Raw genomic sequence first — 21948 nt, forward strand, 5'->3', positions numbered from 1 at the left:
AATGCCCATTTAGTGTTGGGGATGGCATGGCTAACTCAGCTTGGGTGGGGCAGGTGCCAGGGTCAACCACAGTTTGGATTGCATGAGGCTGTGTTTAAGTAAATATCTGGGAGCTTATGCTGCAAGTCTGTCGCCAAAAGCTTCCAGGTCTCTTACCTCTAGAACTGAAGGAGCAGACCCCACTGGTGCACTTTGAGTACTATCTCTAAAAGCAGTTAGGATGCCTGTAACATCAAGTGCTCATGCCTCCTTTCCCATTATCTAGGTGATGTTCTGCACCTTAAATACCCACAAAGTGGACATGGAAAAACTGTTGGGTGGCCAGATTGGCCTAGAGGATTTCATCTTCGCCCACACAAAGGGCCAGAGGAAGGAGGTTGAGGTGTTCAAATCTGAGGAAGCCCTGGGCCTGACCATCACAGACAACGGAGCTGGCTATGCTTTTATCAAGGTATCTTTGGGTAGGCTCAGCTTGTGCTGCTCTCCTACTGAATTCTTGCTGCTGTTGAAGGAGGGTGCATGGGGCTTCCATTTTGTGGGTGTGGTTTTTTGTTTGGTCCACTGTGTTGCTTCCATTGTTCTTTCTAATCTATCAGCTTCAGGGAGGCTATTTTATCTTTCAGAGGTTTCTTCCCGAGGCCACTAAGCCCAGTGCTTACCCTAATCCTCATATTGTGAGCTACGAATCTTCCCTGATCTGAACCTTTCTGGGAGCTAATGTGTCTTACAGGAGCTAGGGAGTCCAACCCACCCATTCCTAACAATTACCCTTTTTTCCTTCCCACTCTGGCTGAGAATGTATTATTTTACTGTACCAAGTGATTGTATAATGCACAAGGCCCCCTAACACACCTGCTGGCCTTTTCTACATGAAACATGATAACCAGGTTATCTTCTAGGGTCTGAACAGAAAAATTCTGATAAACCAAGTAGTCTAGAAATGCTAAGCATTTGGGGTGGGGGTTTTTAAGGAAAAAAAGATGACCACAGAGCCTAGGGCTTGCCAATCAGAAGGTCAGTGGTTCGAATCCCCACGACGGGGTAAGCTCCCATTGTTCAGTCCCTGCTCCTGTCCACCTAGCAGTTCGAAAGCACATCAGAGTGCAAGTAGATAAATAGGTACCGCTCTGGCGGGAAGGTAAACGGCGTTTCCGTGCGCTGCTCTGGTTTGCCAGAAGCGGCTTAATCATGCTGGCCACATGACCCAGAAGCTGTCTGCAGACAAACGCCGGCTCCCTTGGCCTATAGAGCAAGATGAGCGCGCAACCGCAGAGTCATTCGCGACTGGACCTAACAGTCAGGGGTACCTTTACCTAAGAAGGATATGATACAGAGATTTTTAGTTATATAAAAGTTTGAGGAAGCAGATAAGAATTTCTTTTATAGATGATTTGGGGCACCCAGTTAAATTAATTATAAGTAGATTTAAGTGAGAGAAGAAAATGATACAGATCATTCATTCAGTTTGCTGTCACAAGATAGGCTGATGGCCACTGACTTGGATGGCTTTAAAATGAGATGGGACAACCCAAGTCTATTAGCCACAATAGCAAAATGGAACCTCCAGTTACTGAGGCAGTGTATCCTTGAATATCAGTTGATGGAGCTAACAGAGGTTTATTACTATTATAGTTGGAAAAGAAGTTGTACTAGCTAAATCTTTGCTCTTGTCCAGCATTTGTGTTCTTACTTTCTTTAAAGTCTGTGCTAAAATTATTTGAGTAATAAGATAAGAAACCATAAATTCTGCTATGTGGAAATATATTCAGTCTAACTGAATTAATGTACTTATTTACATAGTGGACAAGTTAGCACATAATGCTTATGGTTTATAAAAGCATGGATTAGCATTATGCGTGAACCCTGCTCAGTGGCTTAACAGTAGTTCATTTACTGCCAACATACCATGAGCTAGGTGAAACTATAGTTGGTTTGGTTTGGTTTGGTTTGGTTTGGTTTGGTTTGGTTTGGTTTGGTTTGGTTTGGTTTGGAAACCTTAGTTCGCTGTTACTTTTTAAAAATAATAATAATTCAGTTTTCAAAAATTTACAAACAGACACACTACAGACATATACATCCAATACAATTACATATTTGACTCTTCCCCCCCCCCCACACTTTTGTGGTTTCTTAATTTTAGTTTTTTACACTGCATTTTCTACTTTATTCCATTTTTATGATAATCTTCTGTTTTTTTCAATAATATTTTTAACTGCTTGTTTTAAGTTAATCCTACAAATGAACTTACTTGCATACCTATATTTTTCATTTTTTTCCAATTTTGTTTTTTTTTAATTTTTTATTAAATTTTGACATAACTATATTTCACAAATATACAAAAGACAAAATGAAAAAGAAAAAACAGAAAAAGAGAAAAAAACAAACAAACAAAACATGAAATACATACAACTTTGATGACATTGATTGACTTCCCTTTATCTCGATTTCAGAAATTATTATCTTGTTTATCTATCTGCTGCGTCTATTCCTTAATAAAATTTTTACGTAGTAAGCGTTGTCTCATGCCTACTGTGATTTCTATAAGTACATATGTGTTTCTGATCAACATTTTAATTTTCCCTTTGTCTCTATTTCCATATATATCTTAAATTTATCCCATTCATTGTTAAATTTTGCACTTCTTTGATTTCTTATCATACCTATATTTTTCAAATATTCAACAAATTTTCCCCAGTACTACAGAATACAGAAGCTTGTCCACCTGACTACACTAACCCAACCCCACTCCATTTTCTAACTACCAGTAGAATAGTTATTCTGTTCTTCCTTCTTTAAAAGTGCATGTGGTGTTGTTGCTGTTTTTGTGTGTGTGTGATTCCTCAGATTCTGCAGGAATATTGGATTCCACTTTTCAGGTTATATGTTCCTAGACACTTGGAACAGAGCTATACCTCTGATGCAAGAGCCTCAATCCTCTTTGTACCCTTGCTTATGTTCCCTTCGTACAGTTGGTTCATAAACTAGGGATTAGCTAGTTACATTCTGGAAAATACTAGAGCCTGCTCTACTTTCACAGTTCTGAGCATGTGCAAGAGCATGAGATTGCAACACTCATTCTCTCCTGGAGTAGATAAGTTTAGACCACCTGCCACATGGCCCTGTTCCAGCTTTCTTGCGGAAAATAAGTTGTGGCACTGCTTGAGATGGATGTTTTGTCTTGGAGCGGTTGGAACTTCCTGGGAGCATCACAACCTGTGCTTTCTCAAGGAGGTGTAAAGGAGCTGTAAGACTAGTGGCAGTTTGGTATCTTTGGATAGAGAAGGAAATATTCACGTGGCATTGGGCAGAGCTGCCACAGTACCTGCTGTGTAGTTAATAAACAGTTGCTGTCTCCACCCAGGGTTCATCAGCTTCTCAGTCCTGGAGGAAGTGACTGTGTATTATCACAGGATGATCTGAGGGAGTCCCTGCCCTTTTAAAAACAGCACAACACTGCAGTATTTGTTTTTAATGTGAAGGTTTGCTGTTGCAGTTCTTTAAGCAGCTTTAAAACAGAAATTTGTTCACCATTACCTAAATACCCTGTGAAACAGTATTCAGAACCTCTCCACCTGCTTCGGTTTCTGTTCTCCTTAGCAATACTCTCCCTTGTTCTGGTCTCCTCCCCTTTTTCTACTTCTCTTCAGGAGGCTACACTTCCTGATAGGTTCCTTGTATCATAAATCACGTGTAACCTCTCTCCATGCTCAATCCAGAGCAAACATGCACAGGCAACGTCTCACACTAGGTTTGTAGTTCTGGGCATTCACCACTCTTGCAAGGCAAAACCTACAAGGAAAGGAATGCTTCCACCCTGTTGCAGTGCAATACAGGCAGTCTGTCTAGGAACCATGGACCAGGGAAGAGAAAGACTCAGGGTGCTTATTACTTGCAGGTTTGTGTGAAGAAGGCTCTTATTCCTTGGACTTGATGTGTGGGTTATTTGGTGATCCAGAAGCACTATTCCTTTTTCTAAACTGCTTCCAGAAGTATAACTTTGCTTGGTGAGGTGGGGTTATACCTCCTTCCAAGGTATTTGACAATTGCTTCTGCTGGAAACAGGATGCCAGACTGGTTAGGCTACTGTTTGCATCCACCATGAGTCAATTAAATATATAAGTGTAATTATGAGTCACAATCCTCAGGAAAAAAAGCTGCAGGTTCAGCACTGGAGCAGAATGGAGCAGGGTGAGCATTGTATGTACATAGTTTAGGGCTGTGGTGGATCCCAAGGCTGAAAAGTCATGAGACAGGGGAGTTAAAACATGCTGAACACAAAGTTGGGCTTCTTACTCCTCAGAGGTACATGGTCTTCTCTACTCGGAGGCCTGACAGTGGAGATTTTCCACATGCTTAAAAGGCACATGATACATGTGGCAAAATACTCACCAAGGAATTGGTCTTGGCACACTAGTTGTCAGGTCATAACCAGGTGTTAAAAAAACATCAATGAAAATGATTCTTCCATTGGCTTGCTTTATTATGAGCTTCACTCTTTCTCTCACCAACTTGCTTCCTTCCCTGTAGAAATGCTGACAGTTGTCCATCATAAAGGTATGATTGTGAAGCTAGAATGGATGGGTCAGCTTAGAATTAGAGCCTGCCTCTATTGCCGTATAGTTTGTTTCTTGATTTCTGGACACAATGTCTTCTTGAGGTGGGAAGTGTCAGGAAATGGTTGGGTCTGTATTTGCATCTTGACTGTTCCCATCTGTTGTTGGCAGAGAATCAAGGAAGGGAGTGTTATTGACCGGATCCAAGTCATCAATGTGGGGGACATGATCGAGTCTATCAATGGACAGAGTCTTATCGGCTGCCGGCATTATGAGGTCGCCAAAATGCTCAAGGACCTGCCCAAAGGCCGCACTTTCACACTGAAGCTTACTGAGCCTCGGAAGGCTTTTGGTAAGTGTATTCTGCACATACTGAATTGCTGGGAAGTATGGGGGGGGGGAGATAAAAATACATCATTCAAGAAATGGGGAGTTGGCAGCCTGCTGTTTCTCAAAGCAACAGTAGCTGAACTTTATTTTCACAAGACTAGAGGTAATTGAGGTGGCTTTTGTCCTCTTTTAGACTCTGCCCTTCTGGTTACTGATAGGAGATTCAGTTACAGTGGTGCCTCGCAAGACGAAAAGAATCTGTTCCGCGAGTCTCTTCGTCTAGCGGTTTTTTCGTCTTGCGAAGCAAGCCCATTGACGGCTTAGCAGCTTAGCGGCTTAGCAGATAAGCGGCTTAGCGGCTTAGAAAAAGGGGGGGAAAGGGAAAAAAACCCGCAGGAACTCGCAAGACATTTTCGTCTTGCGAAGCAACCCCATAGGAAATTCGTTTTGCGAAGCACCTCCAAAACGGAAAACTCTTTCGTCTAGTGAGTTTTCCGTCTTGCGAGGCATTCGTCTTGCGGGGCACCACTGTAGTCCCGGGGGCATGTTTCCATTACAAGCCAATCCACAAGTTAAAGGGGAGGTAAAACTAGGGACTCCATAATTGCTGGAGGAAAATCTGTGCCTTCCCTTGCTTGAGGACAGCAATTTCTTAGACTGCCTCTCAGTTATAATAACCTGGGGCGGGACATCTTTTTTGCTCAAGGGCCGCAACATTCCCTCTTGACCAACCCTCTGTACACGAGCCATGGGCATCACCATCCCACAGACTGTTGCATGTAATCTTCCATGCATGCAGTGCTCAAGCAAAATGTCAAGGGTACTTCAGCTAACCTGTTGATGTCTTACTTTACAATACGGTGGCAGGTGCAGATTAGGCATAGAAAATGAAGGTGCAAGCTAATATTTGGCTTTGCCCTCGGTATTGCATCAAGTTAAAAAGAATTTGATTACCTTTGTACTGGAGCTTTAAAGCCAATTTCCATATCAGATTCCCAGCCAAAAGTAAGGGTATATCTGACTTCGTTTTCAAGAGCACAGCATGAATAACATTTGTACACTTTGGCTAATGACACAGACTTGTCTTTTGGCTTTCCCTGTGGCAATCAATGATTCTTTCAGTGGCATACGTTCCAAACACTTTCTTCAGGAACTCACACATTGGAGTAGGAAACAGGATCTAAGTTTCTACGATGCACACATTTAAGAGTAGAAAATTCATCAAAGAGAACCTCTGGTTTCTGTGCACCTTTTATAGGCAGGTTTATAGACTCTTCCTCTAAGGAAGAAGTGTTTTAATACTTGGCAACCACCTGGTGTAATAGGAGAAGGTTGACAAAGGGTGTGTTTGAATTCTCTACTTGCAGCAGGCTGGTTTCCTGTTAGCTTCTAAACTGAAATTTGAGCAAAACATGGTTTACATTTTGCTCATGACATGCAAGACAAAATTGTAAGTTTTGCACCCAATACAGACACACAGAGAAGTTTCCATGATGTGTATGAGCCTAGCTGAGGGAAACACTGAACCTTTCTTCTATTCAAAATGCAGTTTGTTTGTGTCAAAGAATTAGCGAAGAGGATGGGCTCTGTTTCAGTTGGGAGCAGACTCACCTGAGCTTAGAATTAAGGGAAGTTTGCCCTCTTGCAGTGTGTGCTATTTTTGAAGGTGTACTCTATGTCTGTCTTCAACTTCCTGAGGACCTTTTTAAAAGAAAAAAGGGATAAAAGCAATTTTCTATTTCTTATGGATTGGTGGCTATTCTCAATAATGTGTGGATCACACCTGCTGAAATCTAAATCAAGATAGGTGGCAGAATAAGATTTTGAGTAGCTGGAGAGGACTTTGATGCCCTGTTTCCTCTTCCTCTTCCTCCTCCTCTTCTCTCCTCTCTCTTCCTCCTCTCCCCATCCCCTGCCACTCCAAATGACTATCAAATCCAGAATACATTGTGCAAGATTGCATTATTTATACAGCCCATTTTTCTTGCCAAAGAATTTAAATTGTGTGCATGCAGAATTATTTTTCAAGTGCTGTGAGTGCATACAGCCCAGAAAATAAGTTTATTTATTTAATATATTTTTTATTAAATTTTCAAATTTTACATTTCAAATTAAACATCTTTTATTATACCATACATTCATTGACTTCTCTCTCTCTCTCTCTCCCTCCTTCCAAGGGTCATTTAACACCATTCCTGCATATTTTGATCTATCCATCTAATTCTGTTTTCCTCTCTTACATTATTTCAATATATATTATACTGTTTAATTTACTGTAATACTGCCAGTGTTTTCAACTGTGCACAATTGTTTTCAATATACTCGACAAAAATTTCCCACTCCTCTTTAAATACCTATTCTTCGTGCTCCCTTATTCTACTTATTAGACTGCTAACTGCATATTCTATCATCATAAGTTGCTAGACCTCCTTGCTAAGGACCTCCCTCACTTTCCATTTTGGGGCTAGCAAAATCCAAGCCACTGTTGTTACATATATAAATATTTTTTTCCTGACTCTTGGAAACCTCTGTCTGAACAATTCCTAAGAGAAATGCTTCTGTTTCGGGGGGGGGGCGGGGTTGGGAGTTGTTTTGAACATTTTTTTATCTCATTGTATATCATTTCCCAATATACTTTTAACTTTTTTGCTTGCCCACCACATATGGGAAAAAGTTCCTTCTCCTTCTTTACATTTCCAACACAAATCAGATTCTGCATTATACATCTTAGCCCATCTACTCAGAGTTAAATATCATCTATGGATCATTTTCATATAGTTCTCTTTCAGTGTGTAGCATGCAGTAAATTTCAAATCATTCTTCCAAAGTTTCTCCCAGAGGTTTAGTTTTATATTGTACCCTATATATCCATTGCCCAATGGGTCATTGACGCTTTAACCACCTCGTCTTTTGTTTCCCACTCCAATAATAATTTATACATTTTAGATAGTAGTTTTTCCTTATTCAGCAATAACTCTCTTTCAAATTGTGAGCTTTTGTCCAAAAAGCCATTTTTCTTATTTGATGATACTGTACTGTAACCCAATCAGTAACTTGGCTCCTTCCATTGGTTTCAATCTGGGTTCTCGCCCCAAAAATTCCAACAAGTCTCAAAAGGACTCCCACCGTCTATCCATATTTATTGTCTTAATTGTAATTGCTTTGGTTGGCGATAACCATAAGGGTGTTTTTCTTTCCAACAAATTTTTATATTTCTCCCAGACTCTATACAAATTTCTCCCAATGACATGGTTCATGAAACTTTTATATATTTTGGCTTTCCCATCCCAGAGACATGCATGCCAGCCAAATTCCATATTGTGAAACAAGATAACGATAAGAAAAGAAGTTTATGGCACTGGTTGACAGTTGTGCTGTAACGCAGCCAACAGATGTCGCTGGTGCTACAGCACCAGCCTTGCATGGTCTTCAGCAGACTGAACATCCTATTTTTGTAGAAAGGACTCTTATTCAAATTAGCTGTGGCCTCATGCCCAGGCAGTTGTTTGTAATTGACCTAATTTGCACATTGGTTTCATGAGCATAGTGAAGGTTCAAGCCACAGCTGAGACATAAATTGCACTGATTCTGTGCACTGATTTTGTATTAACAAAACAAAACATGGGATACTTTTCAGTAAAGTTCTTCAGAAAATGAGTAAGTTTGGGCTTCATATTACCTTCCTCCTTTCATCTTTACTTATCTTGAGCAACTACTGTTTTCAAATATCTCTTCCAACTATATTATTATTTATTAGGCTTATATCTTCACCTCCCTCCTAAAGGAACCCAGGGTGGCAAATAAAAAATAGTTTAAAACAATCACCTACTCTCGCAGCTCATAATTTCAGGGTAGACACTATCTTTTAGTCATAAAATGCCTGCGTAAAAAGGAACGTTTCTAAAATTCCTCCTGAAAATTAATAATGAAGGAGGCAGGTGCACCTTCCTAGGGAGAGCATTCCACAAATGAGGAACCACCACTGAGAAGGCCCAATTACGAGTCTCTGCCAATCCCCACTGGTGACACTGTCGATCGTAGTCTCAATATGGTTGGTAATTGAAGGTGCTTTTTTCAGGTACTTGGGTCCCAAGCTGTTTAAGGCTTTGAATGCTAGTATGTTAGACCTGGTAGTTCACACACAGCCCCATGGTCCCATCAGGCTAACCCACTTACCAACCCGATAGCCACGTTCTGCATGAGCTGCAGCCTCCAGATCATCTTCAGGGGCTGCCCCACATAGAGCTTATTGCAGTAGTAAAGCAGTTGGTCACTAAAAATGGATATCTGCAGTTTTTAGGATTCTAACAAGCTTGCACAAATGTGGCACAGGAGCTTCATTAAGCACCTGCACCATATAATTTACATTATGGTTGAGGGAGTTTTCACATGTGCAGTTCTGGGATTTAGAATGTGCTGGCAAAACCTGGATATACATTTAGTTTAAAATCTCTCTCACATGCATTAACAAAATATATACTGCACACAAGTAACTTCGGTATTGGGAGAAAATCCCTGGAGAGGCAGCTCTTGTTTGAAATTGTAGTGCTGCAGTCTTCTCTCGCCAGCAGAGGTCAGGGTGGCACCAGTTCAATAGAATTCTCTACCCTGAGCCAAATCTCTGCTGGGTGGAAAAAACTCTTTTTACACATCCTCTTCCTAGGCAAGCAGAGAGGGTGGCCCTTGCCATGTAGTAAGGTGGAATAGCTAGCTTTGGGAGAGCAGGACTGGTATCTGAATGGAGCAGCAATTTTTCTCAGTGTTGGCTCAAGTGAGCGCAGAGAGGGGTGGGTTTCCCTTCTCTATCCAGAAGCTTTGCTAGGTCTCTAGAGGAGGGATCCTGCACTTAGTCAGTATAAAATGAGAAGGTTATCCATGATGGGGAGGGAGAAGCAGGATAGTTTTAAGTGACCCAGAGGAGAACTGAGGAAGTGAGAGGTTTGTGGAGCAAAACTTGGGGCTGGACTTCCCTGACCCTTGAAAGAAGATGGGCAGGAAGCTCCATGTCGAATACACAAAGCTCAGTTTTTCATTTTATCTCCTGCATGGCAAAGATTCCTGCTCTTAACAACTGTGTTCTGGGTAGGATCCAGCTCCCTTTTGGTCAGAGCCTTGTGCTGTCTTTATATTCCTGTGTGGCTGGTGCATTAGGCTGGTTGCCATACAGGATGTCTTTGAATCCTGGTACTAAGTAACCTCCCTGCGCCTGTAGTGTTCTACTTAGCAGAGAGAGCCTAAGATCACATTGCTGGGTAATAACCGCACCTTGGAGTTCTGTGTCTGCGGTGCATCCGCTATGCTTAATGCTTCTTCGTGTTACCCAGAATAGGTCACGAGCAGTTCCAGTTTCTAAATGCATTGCAACCCCTGCTGTGTTTGCAGCACAGCTTATCCATCATTTCAGTCTGCCTCTGCCACTGCGAGTTTCTTCCTCCTTGAGTGACTCACCAGACAGTTCTGGGAAGGATGATTTTCCACTTTCCAAGTTATTCCTTCCTTGGCTGTGGCTGTTGTGTGTGTGTGTGTTCTTCACTTTCATCTCCTCTGCTGGATTAATATTTGTTAGTGCTTTAGGAATGGTCGCACTGATTCCCTCCTCTCCATCATGCAATACTTGGATGTGAATGATGTTCTTTGCTAAGCTGGCTGGCCAGCGGGGGGTGAGGAGAAGAAACACAGAGAAAGAGAGAAACAGAATTAGCACTTTTCCAGTAGAACAATTTTTCCTGTTAATTTTTGGAACCACCAAGTCATCCCAAAATGGGGTTCCATTTATTGCCTAGACACTGGATCATTTTGAAAGCAACCAATGTTGCTCTTTAACCTGCACAGGTATTTCACAGGTTAGGAGAGCTGAGCTGTGGAATGATTCATTGGTTCCAGAAACAGGGCTTTTGCTTTTGGGATTTGCCAGTGAGACAGCAACTTGGTTCCAACAACTTGGAACCATAGCGAACAAACCGGTTCTTCTTCCCAGTAAGCCTTGGTGCAAGCCAATACTTGCATAGTCCCTAAAAGAGCCTCATTTGAATGTCTGTTAGCCCCTCTCTCAGTCTGCCTTAGGACAGTGACATTTTATTTTCCTCTTCTTTCTTGCTTTGCTGACCGTTTAGATGAAGAGTTTATGGAGAACTAGAAAAGTTGACTGCTATCTTGTGATACTTTGCTTGGCCTAATAAAGGTATTGCCTTAATAAGGATTTTGGAATTTTTCTTCAGTACAGCATTGGTACCTATACTTCTTCGGAGAGAGATATCAGTTACCATTTGAACTCATTTTGTTGTCTGCCTTCACATAACTGTATGAGTTAGGGCATAAACTCTTTGACGACCAGCCACATGTCCAGAAAATATATATTTTAGAGTAATAACACCAAAGTATTTTTGCTGCAGATAATAAACCGACAACAAAGTTACTGTCAAGATGGCCTAATAGTATGAATAAGCTCCAGCAAAATTTCATATCCTGACATCTTTATAACTTTCCCCCTAATACTTCTGGGATCTACTTGTTTTGAATTTAATGTTGTAAGAGAAATAAACAGGCCACTGACTAGCATTTCGATGTAGAAATAAAATGGCCATTAAAAAAATTATCCAGGTGCCAATTTTTGATGCAGTCGAATGTGTTAGCTGGACCCTTGGTTATGGCTTGGTCTACATTGTGGAATTTTTCATTTCTCTACCAGTATGTGGGACTATACGGTCCTCATGGGCCCACCCTGAAGCAGAGGTCTCTTTCCCAGAAATCCACAAGTGTTCTTTCCACTCATGCCATAAACCGATTTGAGCTATTGCCTGCTAACTGCCAGGTTCCATCCTTAAACACTTTCATCAATCTCACATCACATATTTGTTTAGACATTGACCCTTTATGTTGGAGCAATGAAAGAATCTCCTGGGGCTGCACTTCCCTTGCTCTTTATCTTTCTAGTTGGTCTTTTTGGTAAAGGCCAATTACTGCAGTCCTCTTGCTATAACAGAGATATGATGGAGGGGGCACTGCTAGAATTGTCCCTAGGTGAATAAAATGGGGGTTCAGGGTGAACAGTCTTAGTCTTGGGAAATCAATACTTTCTCTGCATGCCCTCGTTCTGTGTGTGCACTTTGGTCCTACTGCTTTTCTGTTCCTTTTCATTGGTATTTTAGCTGGCTGTTTAATGCACGGTCTACATTGATGGGCTCCTCTGAATTGCTGTGTGTGTGTTTCCACCCCACCCCTTTCAGATTAGCTATTTCACTGGCTCTCATTGCTCTTCAGAATGAAGGTGATGAAAAAGTTGTTGATGTCTGGACACCTAGCCAAGTCTAAAGGCAGGGGCCAGCCAAGAATACTATGAGGCTTTGTCGCCCAGTTAGGGTTGTATCATTCCTTGGAATGTCCCCACAATGGAGCTGAAAGGGCAGAGGCAGGAAACCTACAAAGAACAGGGCCAGGAACATCTGGGGATAGTACCCAGCTTCTGGCCAAACACATGTCCCTGCCAGACCAGATAGAACAACCGAGCATTTTATGTGTACTGCTTCTGTCTATGCATTCCCAGCTCCGCCGTAGGGAGCTGTAAGCAGACTCTCAGCAGTTGAGGAGGCCCATGTAGGGTCTGTGTATAACCTCATGCTGGCTGCATGAAGCAGTGGAATTGGACCTGAGTGAATGTTGTTTTTCCCTATTTTGTGTGTGTATGTGTTAGAAACTGTTGCTTATAAATTATGGGTAGGAGAGCAGTCTGTGTAAATCCTTTGCCCTTTCCTTCTTAACCGAGAGCACCTCTTCTCTGCGGCCAAGTGTACTCCTTAGGAAGGGAATGCAAAGCAAGAGCCGCTGCAGCAGAGGAAAACTCATTCTCGTGTCTGTCCCCATGTGAAAGCCAGTGGGGCAGTTTGGAGACCACAGCTCCTGTGCAAGTCTGCCCTAGCATCATAAAACGCAGGGAGGCAGGATATAGAGAGAGGTCCCATTGCTAGGTCTGCATCCTGGTCTTTCCTACAGGCAGCATGTCGGTTCTCAAAGTTGGTGTTCAAGGTTAGCCTTGCCAGTTATTGTCTGTCGCGTGGCTCTTTAATTGTGCCATACGTTTGAGCTCAGCCCAAGCCCATCCCAATGTCTAAGGGCAGTCTGCTGCCAAGATTACAGCCTTTTCTGATCTTAAACCTGGCACAGCCGCGGCCCATAATGTGCTAATTTGCACTTGGAGGATAGTGGAATGCTGGAGGGATCTGAGGGTGGGTGTGCTGGAGGCTTGGAGGAGCCAGGCAGCTGCTGCTGGGGATGGTGCCAGGATGTCGTGAGCAGGCAGTTGTTTTTCTCTGGATTACTGAACTCTGCAAACCCCAGCTTGCTGGACATGGGGCTCCTCTGTCCTTGTTAACTAGAGAGCGGTTGCCTTGATTGTACAATTTGTACCATGCCTCCTTGCAGCTCTGACATTGGGATTATGTGATAAGGCAAAGGAGAAGGCTGACTTCACTGATGGCAGGGGCAGAGTATTGGGTTCCTCTTCGTGCAGTTTGCCAATTGATCTGTAGAGCCTATTCCCAATCAACATGTCTGTCGATACAATCAAGAAGTATAGTTTCAGAAAAGCACTATTAATCTGTCTTGCCAGTGCCACCGCCACCTTAGGGTGGCTGGGCTGATGCACCATGAGGAGCCAAGGCCACTGGAGATGAGGCACCTCAGGAAAATGCGTATCGGCCATCTGGCGTTACATGTCTTTAGCTGCCCCTGGAGAAAACTCTGGTTATAATTACAGACAACACCACAGCTGTGTGCACATAAACAAGGAAGGAGCACATGTGTGTGTTGTGGAACAACCTGGCAGGTCCTTGGGAGCAGTGTATTGAAGCACCAGATGGAATCACATTGGTGTGACACATGCACGAAGTGTGCTGATGTATGTGGCAAAAAGGGAGGAGTTACTTTCTGGAAGAGAAGAATACTGGCCTGTGCAATCTCCTTCTAGTTTTAGAGAAGGATCTCAGTTTGGTGGTGGACCACAAGATATGCCTGCTTGGGCATCTCCAATGAGGGCTGGGAAGGACCCTTGTTTGCAACCTTGGAGAACCTCCTCTCAGTCAGCCTGGATCATGGTGAAGAACCAGCAGCCTGCAATGCAGATGTTTCCAGCAAAGTCTTTGTGACCACATAGGGGTGTGTGATATTTGAGGAGTTGGTAAGAATGGCTCATTCTGCCTTGCCCATTTATGGCATTTGCCCATTTGTGTGGCCATTAGGAAGAAAAAGTCCCATTAACACAAAATTGGATCTTTTTATAAGCCGAATTCCTATATACAAGGGAAGAGACAGAAGCATGGAGTGGAGATAGCTCAGGAGGGAGATCTACATGACTGAGTATGGCTGATCAAAAGTAGGTTTGGCTTTGGCTCTGCCAACATTTGGCTTTGGAATGCTTGCCCCACAAGATTACCCAAAGGCTGGCTATACAGCCTTTGACCTTAAAAAGGCTCCTTGCTCATGGTGTGGACACTTCTGAGCTAGATGGACCAACCTGCTGCCATCTGTATGTTTTGAGCTGCAGCTCCCATGGCATGAGCCCTGGCCAGTGGTCATGGATTATGGGAATTGTAGTCCAAAACATGGTGAGCACCAATTTAGGGAAGGCTGCCATAGAGTGCTGGCCTGGCCTCTCATCCAAGTCAGGAATTGCTCTACCTGTCTGGCTGATAGAAGAATGACTGCACAATCTCTCATTATGAATGCAGGCAATTATAGTGAACTATAGAAAACCTAAGTTGTTCCTTTATAAATGAAGAGCTAGGAGCATGTAGAAGAGGTGCTAAGCTTTTGCTCCAGAGCTGCCTCTCACTGCCTCTTTTGAAATCTCTGTTTCTTACTTATTAAGTGTCTGAGTTACTGCATTGAAAGTATATGTTGCAATGGCTTCTCACATCGATAACAAAAGCATTTCTTTCTCCTCTGGCAATTAACTAAAGTTTTCTATAGAAGTGACTATTGAAGCCTGTCCTCCAGTTGGAAAGACCCGCTCTAGCCTGGAACATGAATGTAGTCCTCATTAAATTAATGGGAGACACTCACAACCCACTGCCCAAAGCTTGGCCATTTCTTCTTGATTATGCTTATGCAGAAGCACGTGACCACTCTCGTGCACGCATCTGCCTTATAAGCTGGCAGACTAATCGTCATGACAAAGGAGGTCAATGCCTCATCCCAGCGACATTCCTAGAATATTGTGTTCTTCCATTCCCAGCCAGGGCTTTAACCTGCCAGTTACTTTTCCAGGACCACACACTGGATTGGAGGCTGCCTCCCACCAATTAGTTGTGTTGGGCATCTGACTTCAGAGAACAAAGCAAATTTGAAAGCCTCAGCACTTGTTTTAATTCCTTTCTCAAAGCTGCCCCCGTGTCATTGCACACTTATGTTATGACAGAGATTTTAAGCAATGATTTGAACTAATATGAAGTGCTTTTTAGTTCCTTTGGGCAGGAAATCTGCATGGACTTTTGAGCTTATTCAACTAGGCCAGTGTATACCACAGAATATACCGGGGGGAAATAGCTTGGCAGAAGTTTTCCATTTCTAAGCACTGCATTCCTGCTGATAGACTCAGATAAAAAATTTTTAAAAAGTAAATCAGATGGTATTTTGAATTGATTTTGTTATGTAAGCCTTTTTTCAGAAACCATATATATTAATCTTATGTAGTTAGGCATTGTAGTATGAATGAATTTTGTTCTGTATTCTTTGTTTTATAGAATATATATAATAATGTTATGTTACTAAGCAAATTTAATAAAACAGGGGGGAAAATAGATAAACTCAGATCATATGCTGGGTTTGGGAGGGTATCACTGCAGTTCTGTATTCTTTTGCACCATTCATCACCCTTCCATTAATTGGTTGTGAAAAAGAGTAGTACTTCCATTTCATGACAGCCTTCCCCAACCTAGTGCCCTCCAGATGTCTTGGACAAAATTCCCTTTTTTCCCCAGCCAGTTCAGTTGGCTAATCCTATTAAGTGCTTCATTAAAGAATCAATACTTTCCATGTCCCTCCATAAAGTGCCCTGAGTTAATGTCATCAGATTAACACATCTGCCATAGACCCTCTGTTCATGTAGTTCAACACAATGTTCTGTAGGCAAAAATGCAAAGTGTCTGAGATAAAATATTATCTTGTGCATTTCCACTGTAAACTATACAGAAAGGGCCCGCTATATGCAGTGGCCTTCCTGTTACTGCTTGTAAGTGGCGAGAGTGCTTTGGATAATGTTGCTGATTTAAGGAAAAGGCTCCTGCGGCTACAGTCTGCTTGGAGGTTAGAGAATAAGTTTACAAGCAGTATGAACATAAGCTACAGGGAAGGAAGCATCCAGATCAGCAACAGGCCAGACAGTTGCAGCTGTGTAAAGAACTGCTCAGTCAGCCAAACCTCCTTATCAGGTACTCGATGAACCACCACAAACCAGTGATGGCAACAGGGGCCCAAAGCAATTGCAGAAGTCGGGAAATGGCAAGGAGATTAGGACATTGTGGCTGATGGTTTCACCACCCTCATGCACTGTTCAGAGGAAGTGAGCAAAGACTGCTTTCTCAAGCTTGCAGAATTTGTACAAAACCTTCCCAGAGGTAAAATACTGGCAGGGAAAGAAATGCCCATCCTGTTTGTACTGCAGTTGGATGCACAGGGTGGGAGCCACCTAACAGGTCCCATCAGCAGAAGCCCTGTGCTAGGACTTCGGCTTGGCAGAGGGGCTTTCCCCTCTCTTCTCCCTGCATAGCCTCTTCAGTTGGCTTGAGAAGGAGGTCAGGAGAACCCCCAGAACTGTGTGTAGGGGGCGGAGAGGAGGGACTCATTCCACTTTCCAGCTGTGATGCTTGTGCCAATGATCAGCTCAGTGCAGTGCTGAATTCTTCCACAGTGTCCACTGCAGGCTGCTGAGGGACTGGAGCTGAGGGTGTGTGAGAGAAAGACAGGTGACCGCCTTGTGGTTTTCCTTTCCATGTTTCCAGGTATAATGTGAAGAGAACAGTCTGTATTTTGGATTGGGAGCTCACAGATCTCCTCGTAGGAACTTGTAGAACTTGTGCCCCTCTGCCTGCTGCTGCCCTGCAATCCCCATCAGCCATGGCCAGTGTGAGCAGTGGTTAGGGATAGGGATCAGTGAGAGTTGTAATCCATCAACCTCTGGAAAGCTATAGGTCCCCTGCCCCTGCCATAGGCAGTATGTTCAACAATAACCTGAAAGCGTGGAAAGGTGCCATTTGACACATTGGTACAAACCCTGAATTAACTGCTCTTCTGCTCCATGTGAAATGGCCCTCTGCATCTCCTCTGCCCAGCATAGCTCTGTTATCACTATCTTGTTTTTGATTATGCTTACCTTGTTGGGGTAGAGTTCTTGTAAGTTTGCTCCCCCTGCTTCTGTTCTTGCCCCGCATCTCCCCCTTGGTGTTGACACAGCTGGCTTCTTCCAACATCACTCTTTCTAGTCTTGCCTTTAGAAAGAATGTCTAATTCAGACTGTCCTGCAGTGCTAGACTTTACCCCCCTCCACTTCCCCTTTCCCCTTTCCTCTATCTGGGAACTTGATGCTGCAGAGGCGTTGACCCCTTGGCAAGCCATGGATCTAACAGGACTAATTCCCTCTCCCTAGGGGCTTTAATTGATTCTTCAGCTGAAATTAACAGTGCCTTGAGAGGCACGTAGACTCAGAAGGTGCAGTTCTGGCAAGGGCTATGGAAATATGACATCTGCAGGCATGGGAGCTGCTGCTGAGAAGATGTCTTTTTTGTTTTATTTGAGCATTGGGATGTGAGAAGGAAATGGGCCTGATGTGTTTTGGGGATATATTTATATATTTAAAAGTCTTCTGCTACATAGAATGGCATTTCCTAAGCTTGCTTCACAGTGGTCTCCTTGCCATCACTCCCCTTCTTAGCTTCCACTGTGGAAAGATTGTCCTTACCATTGCTATTGCCTACACCATTTCTTGAATGCCTCTCTCAATCTCTGCCCTTTCTTTCTTTCTTTCTTTCTTTCTTTCTTTCTTTCTTTCTTTCTTTCTTTCTTTGGTTGGTGCATGTTGCCCCGCACATCATATTGAAAACATCATGTGGAAAACATTCTGTTGGGTTTGTTTCTAAGCTGGGACCACCAGCATGCAGACTCTGCAAAAAAGCTCACCGGGCTTTTCTCTTGCTCTGTTCCAGATATGATCAGTCAGCGGTCTGCAGGAGGCAAACACAGCGGGAGCGCTCAGCTTGGCACAGGAAGGGGCACCCTACGACTTCGGGCCAAAGGACCAGCCACTGTGGAGGAACAGGTGTGTGTTCAGCAAGCCCAGAAATGTAGAGCAGTAGGATCAGCAGCCCTGCTCTGCTCCACTTTTTTCCAAGAGTGGTTTAGAGCAGGTGTCCACAAATCCATCCCCCTCTGGTGAGAGGGATGCCCAGCAGCATATTTCCCCCCTGCCCCTGAGCTCTTTCTTGTGGCATGGTTTTAGAGGAGGGGGGAGAAGGAGCAGGCATCTCTCCTGTTTCTCTCATCTCCTTCTCCCTGCTTCTCCTTCAAGTTATTGTGCAGACCAGAGGAGTAAAGGGATGTTATGATGGTATTGGTGGCAAGAGGGATAGCCTAGCTGATACACTCAGCCCTGGGTTGGTACTCTTCCTCACCCCCTTCATGCATCTTCTGAAGACACGGAGCCGCACGTGGTCCCTGGATAAGCAGCTCTAGAGACTCCCACTCTCCAATCTCTACCAAAATTCTTCAGTCACATTGCAGCCATTTTCTTCTGCATTAGACCCATTGGCCCTGTCAGCTAGTAGCTGTAGCCAAGTCGCAGCGGCCACCCCTCAAGTTAATAGAGAGGAAAACAGACATTGTTGCTGCTTTAGTCATTGTGTTCTTCCTCTTCACAGCCATCTGCATTTGAGGAAAAGGCCATCGAGAAGGTTGATGATCTTTTGGAGAGTTACATGGGCATCCGTGACACAGAGCTAGGTGAGTTGCCGCTACCTTTCCTCTTTTAATCTGGAAATAAACCACCCAAAGCAAACTAGTTAAGAGACTGCTGGCATCTCCCCTTGATTTGCACACCTTTCCAATGCTGGAATGGGAGCCAGTGTGAAGCTCTCCCTGTGCCTCTGTCTCAGTTGTTGTGTTGGCTTGTGAGCTGTTTGGGGTGTGGAGCAGATGCTCACCTCTGGTTTTCTTTCCTTTCCCCCACACAGCTGCTACCATGGTGGAGCTGGGAAAGGACAAACGGAATCCTGACGAATTTGCTGAGTCCCTGGACGAGCAGCTGGGGGACTTTGCCTTCCCCGACGAGTTTGTCTTCGACGTCTGGGGAGCGATTGGCGATGCCAAGGTTGGGCGCTACTAGGACTCTGCGCCCTCTGCTGGACCCTGCAGGCAGGACTACTAGGCAGGCCACTGGTGGGCCTGGCACACCACTGTGCCCTCACTTCGATGCTGGGCCACACCTGCCTCCTTTCCCTAGGGGCTGGAGAGGCCCTCGAGCAATAAGTCACCTGCATTAATGACTGAAGTGTAATGTGAATGGGGGCCAGAATCACTGCTGCTGACCACCTCTTTGTGCATGAGGCTCCCTCAGACCTGAACACAGTCTTCTAGGAGTCCCTTGCTGCCAGTTCTTGGCTTCTGCCACTCTGCTCATACAGTTTGCTGTTCTCAGGGAGATGCAGCTGCTCCTTGCTGGTTTCCAGGCCTATCCTTGAACGAGGATATGCAGGCATCCTGATAGGCAGTTAGTCTGGGGGGAATCTCACAGGCACTCTCAGGTGATGGATGAGGCTGGGGTGAGCTCGGATGGGTTTGGACAGCCCTGACACAACCATTTGGGTGGGTGGGCAGGTGCGGCAAAAGCTCCTCACTGTGCATATCTGCTCTGGATAGGCTAAGAGGGTACACACACTCATCCCTCTTTTCCAGCATGAACATCCTCTGCTGGTCCAGCTCCAATCCATTTTGGTACGATATGCACTGGGAAGCTGTTTCTGTTGCCACAGGTGGGCCTCGTTTCATAGCTGCTCTCTCTTGCTTGATCCTCGTAGCTTGGCTTTGGGTAGTAAATGCAAGAGAGGCACTCAGAAATCAGAGAGCATCAGATTACAAGGTAAAAAAAAAAAACTGGTGGAGGAAATAAAGTCCCCGACCCCAATCTTGTTTCCTAGAGAGATCCTTTCCTTCCATGTGGCTAAGCAGCCCTTCCAGCTGAGTTTCAACTGCTGGTCCTACCATGCCTAACAAAGCCTGCCTCTGCTTCCCGGCCCCATCATCAGCTGTTGAACTTGAATCCATTTTGAGCGGCAGTCTCAAGCTTCCTTTGGTTGGGCATGGCTGAGAACAGCTGGCAGCAGAGACACAAGGCTGTATAGCCAGCCACTCCCACTCCCCCTGAATGGATCTGGCTTGTCCTGCCCCCAACCGCTTCCCCAGAGCGAAGTGTAGTTTCAAGGCCCACCTTCTCTTTAACCGCCACCCCCCATCTGCAGCTGAGCTTCCTGCCCCCAGTCACTCACACTGTGTGGATAGTACAAAGGTTGTCGTCCCATGTGTCTCACTGGCGATGAGCCATTGCTGAGCCTGTCACACCAGTGGCATTCCCCCGTCCCAATTACTGCTGAGAATATTCCCTTACTGGACTGGTTCTGGGGAACTCCTCTGCTCAGGGTGGTGCTGCTTGGCACTGGGGACGTTCCCAGAGGGCAGCAAAACCACAAGCAACAACAGCAGCAGGTTCTCCTTGCGGTCTGGGTTTGGGCATGTCCTTGTCGAGATCTGTCTTTGACTAATCTGTCCAACTTTGTCATACTGACCTACCTCCCAGGGTGGCCCAGTTAATAATGCCTGAAAAGCTGCCTCTGTTAAATTATTGCTATTCTCTCACTTACACTACACGCGCGCACACACCCACCCAAATGTTGGGCCTCTTCCCTGTACTGTATCCCAATACTGTAGTTCAGGCACTGTCTGGTCACCCTAGGAGCCATGAAGGCCCCCTCCCTCTTCAATTACACCTCACAGCCCCAATCCACCTACTGTATCTCTTTAAGACACTAACCCCAGGTAGGATGTGGAGCCTAGTTGCCCTCGGGACCCACAACTCATGCTCAGAGTGGGTGAGGTTTCTGCCAAGCCTTGCTGCCTTCCTGTGCCCTGGCACCGGAAGCCTTGTGGGTAGACCAGGCACCACATTCTCCTTGGGCATATTTTTGTATTCTATGTGTAAAGCATCTTTAAGATAAAAATATATTGACATTACTAAATTGCTTTTTGGCTGCATGTGTGCTTAAGGGGTGTGTTGTGGGGAGGGGAGGTGCAGAGTGCCCACAAGTGGAGTTCCGGCTTATCCCATCTCTTGGCTGACATGGACAAAAATTAAAGCTTCCTCTGTGGAGGAAATGGTAGGATGCGGGAGTTGGGACCCAGCCGGTTAGGGTGGTGTTGCAAATCTGGGTAAGCAAGACAGTTCTCTGGTTGCTGCTAAGGGAGACGTGAGCAAGTGCGTGTAGCAATTACCTCAAAAGAGAGGTTGCAGATGGCACATTGGGAAAAAGGAAACTACCCAGAGAAATACCCAGTAAAACAACTGCAGTACCCTAACTTCATGGCCAGGTGCAACTTTTTCCTATGCTTGAGCCCTGTCAAAGCAACACATAAAAATAATGTGTCTCGTTTGCTAGGGGTCTGCCTCTGGAGTGAGAGCAAATAACCTCAAAGTAGTCGTTCGATTTCTGCCCTGTGATATTTGTGTTTCCTTGGCTCAAATATTTCTAAATCTCCCTGCTTGGAACAGTCCAAATATTAAACGGGTTGGTGAGGGCTGGGTTGGAAATGGCCCTGCATGTGAAGTGGAACCAGATGCTGCACTGTGTGCAGCCAGCAATTTCATTTTAATGGGCACTCTGAGATTCTACAGCTCCTAGTAAGCCGTGTAGGCCCTTGAATGCTCTGGTCATGTGGTATTGGAAGGAGTTGCTCCCCCCTTCCCAGGTACATACCAATTCTCCCCCCACCTTAGAATCAAGTTAGCAGGGATGTGTCAGATGCCCACCCT

At 44.5% G+C, this 21948-nt stretch overlaps 1 protein-coding gene across 3 annotated transcripts in view; it reads left to right on the top strand.

Annotated features, from left to right (window-relative positions):
• GIPC1 (GIPC PDZ domain containing family member 1) overlaps nt 1–21157 on the top strand; it is a 29795-nt gene extending 8638 nt beyond the window's left edge. For all 3 annotated transcript variants that reach the window (XM_079966223.1, XM_079966221.1, XM_079966222.1), the window contains 5 exons: nt 266–451; nt 4725–4905; nt 18077–18189; nt 18788–18869; nt 19100–21157. In XM_079966223.1, the coding sequence (XP_079822349.1) occupies nt 266–451; nt 4725–4905; nt 18077–18189; nt 18788–18869; nt 19100–19251 (714 nt within the window). In that variant the 3' untranslated portion in view covers nt 19252–21157. The remainder of the gene's footprint in view (nt 1–265; nt 452–4724; nt 4906–18076; nt 18190–18787; nt 18870–19099) is intronic.
• The last annotated feature ends 791 nt before the right edge of the window (nt 21158–21948 follow it).

This window comes from Podarcis cretensis (genome assembly GCF_951804945.1).
Source record: "Podarcis cretensis genome assembly, chromosome: 2".
In the NCBI taxonomy this organism is placed as follows: Eukaryota; Metazoa; Chordata; class Lepidosauria; order Squamata; family Lacertidae; genus Podarcis; species Podarcis cretensis.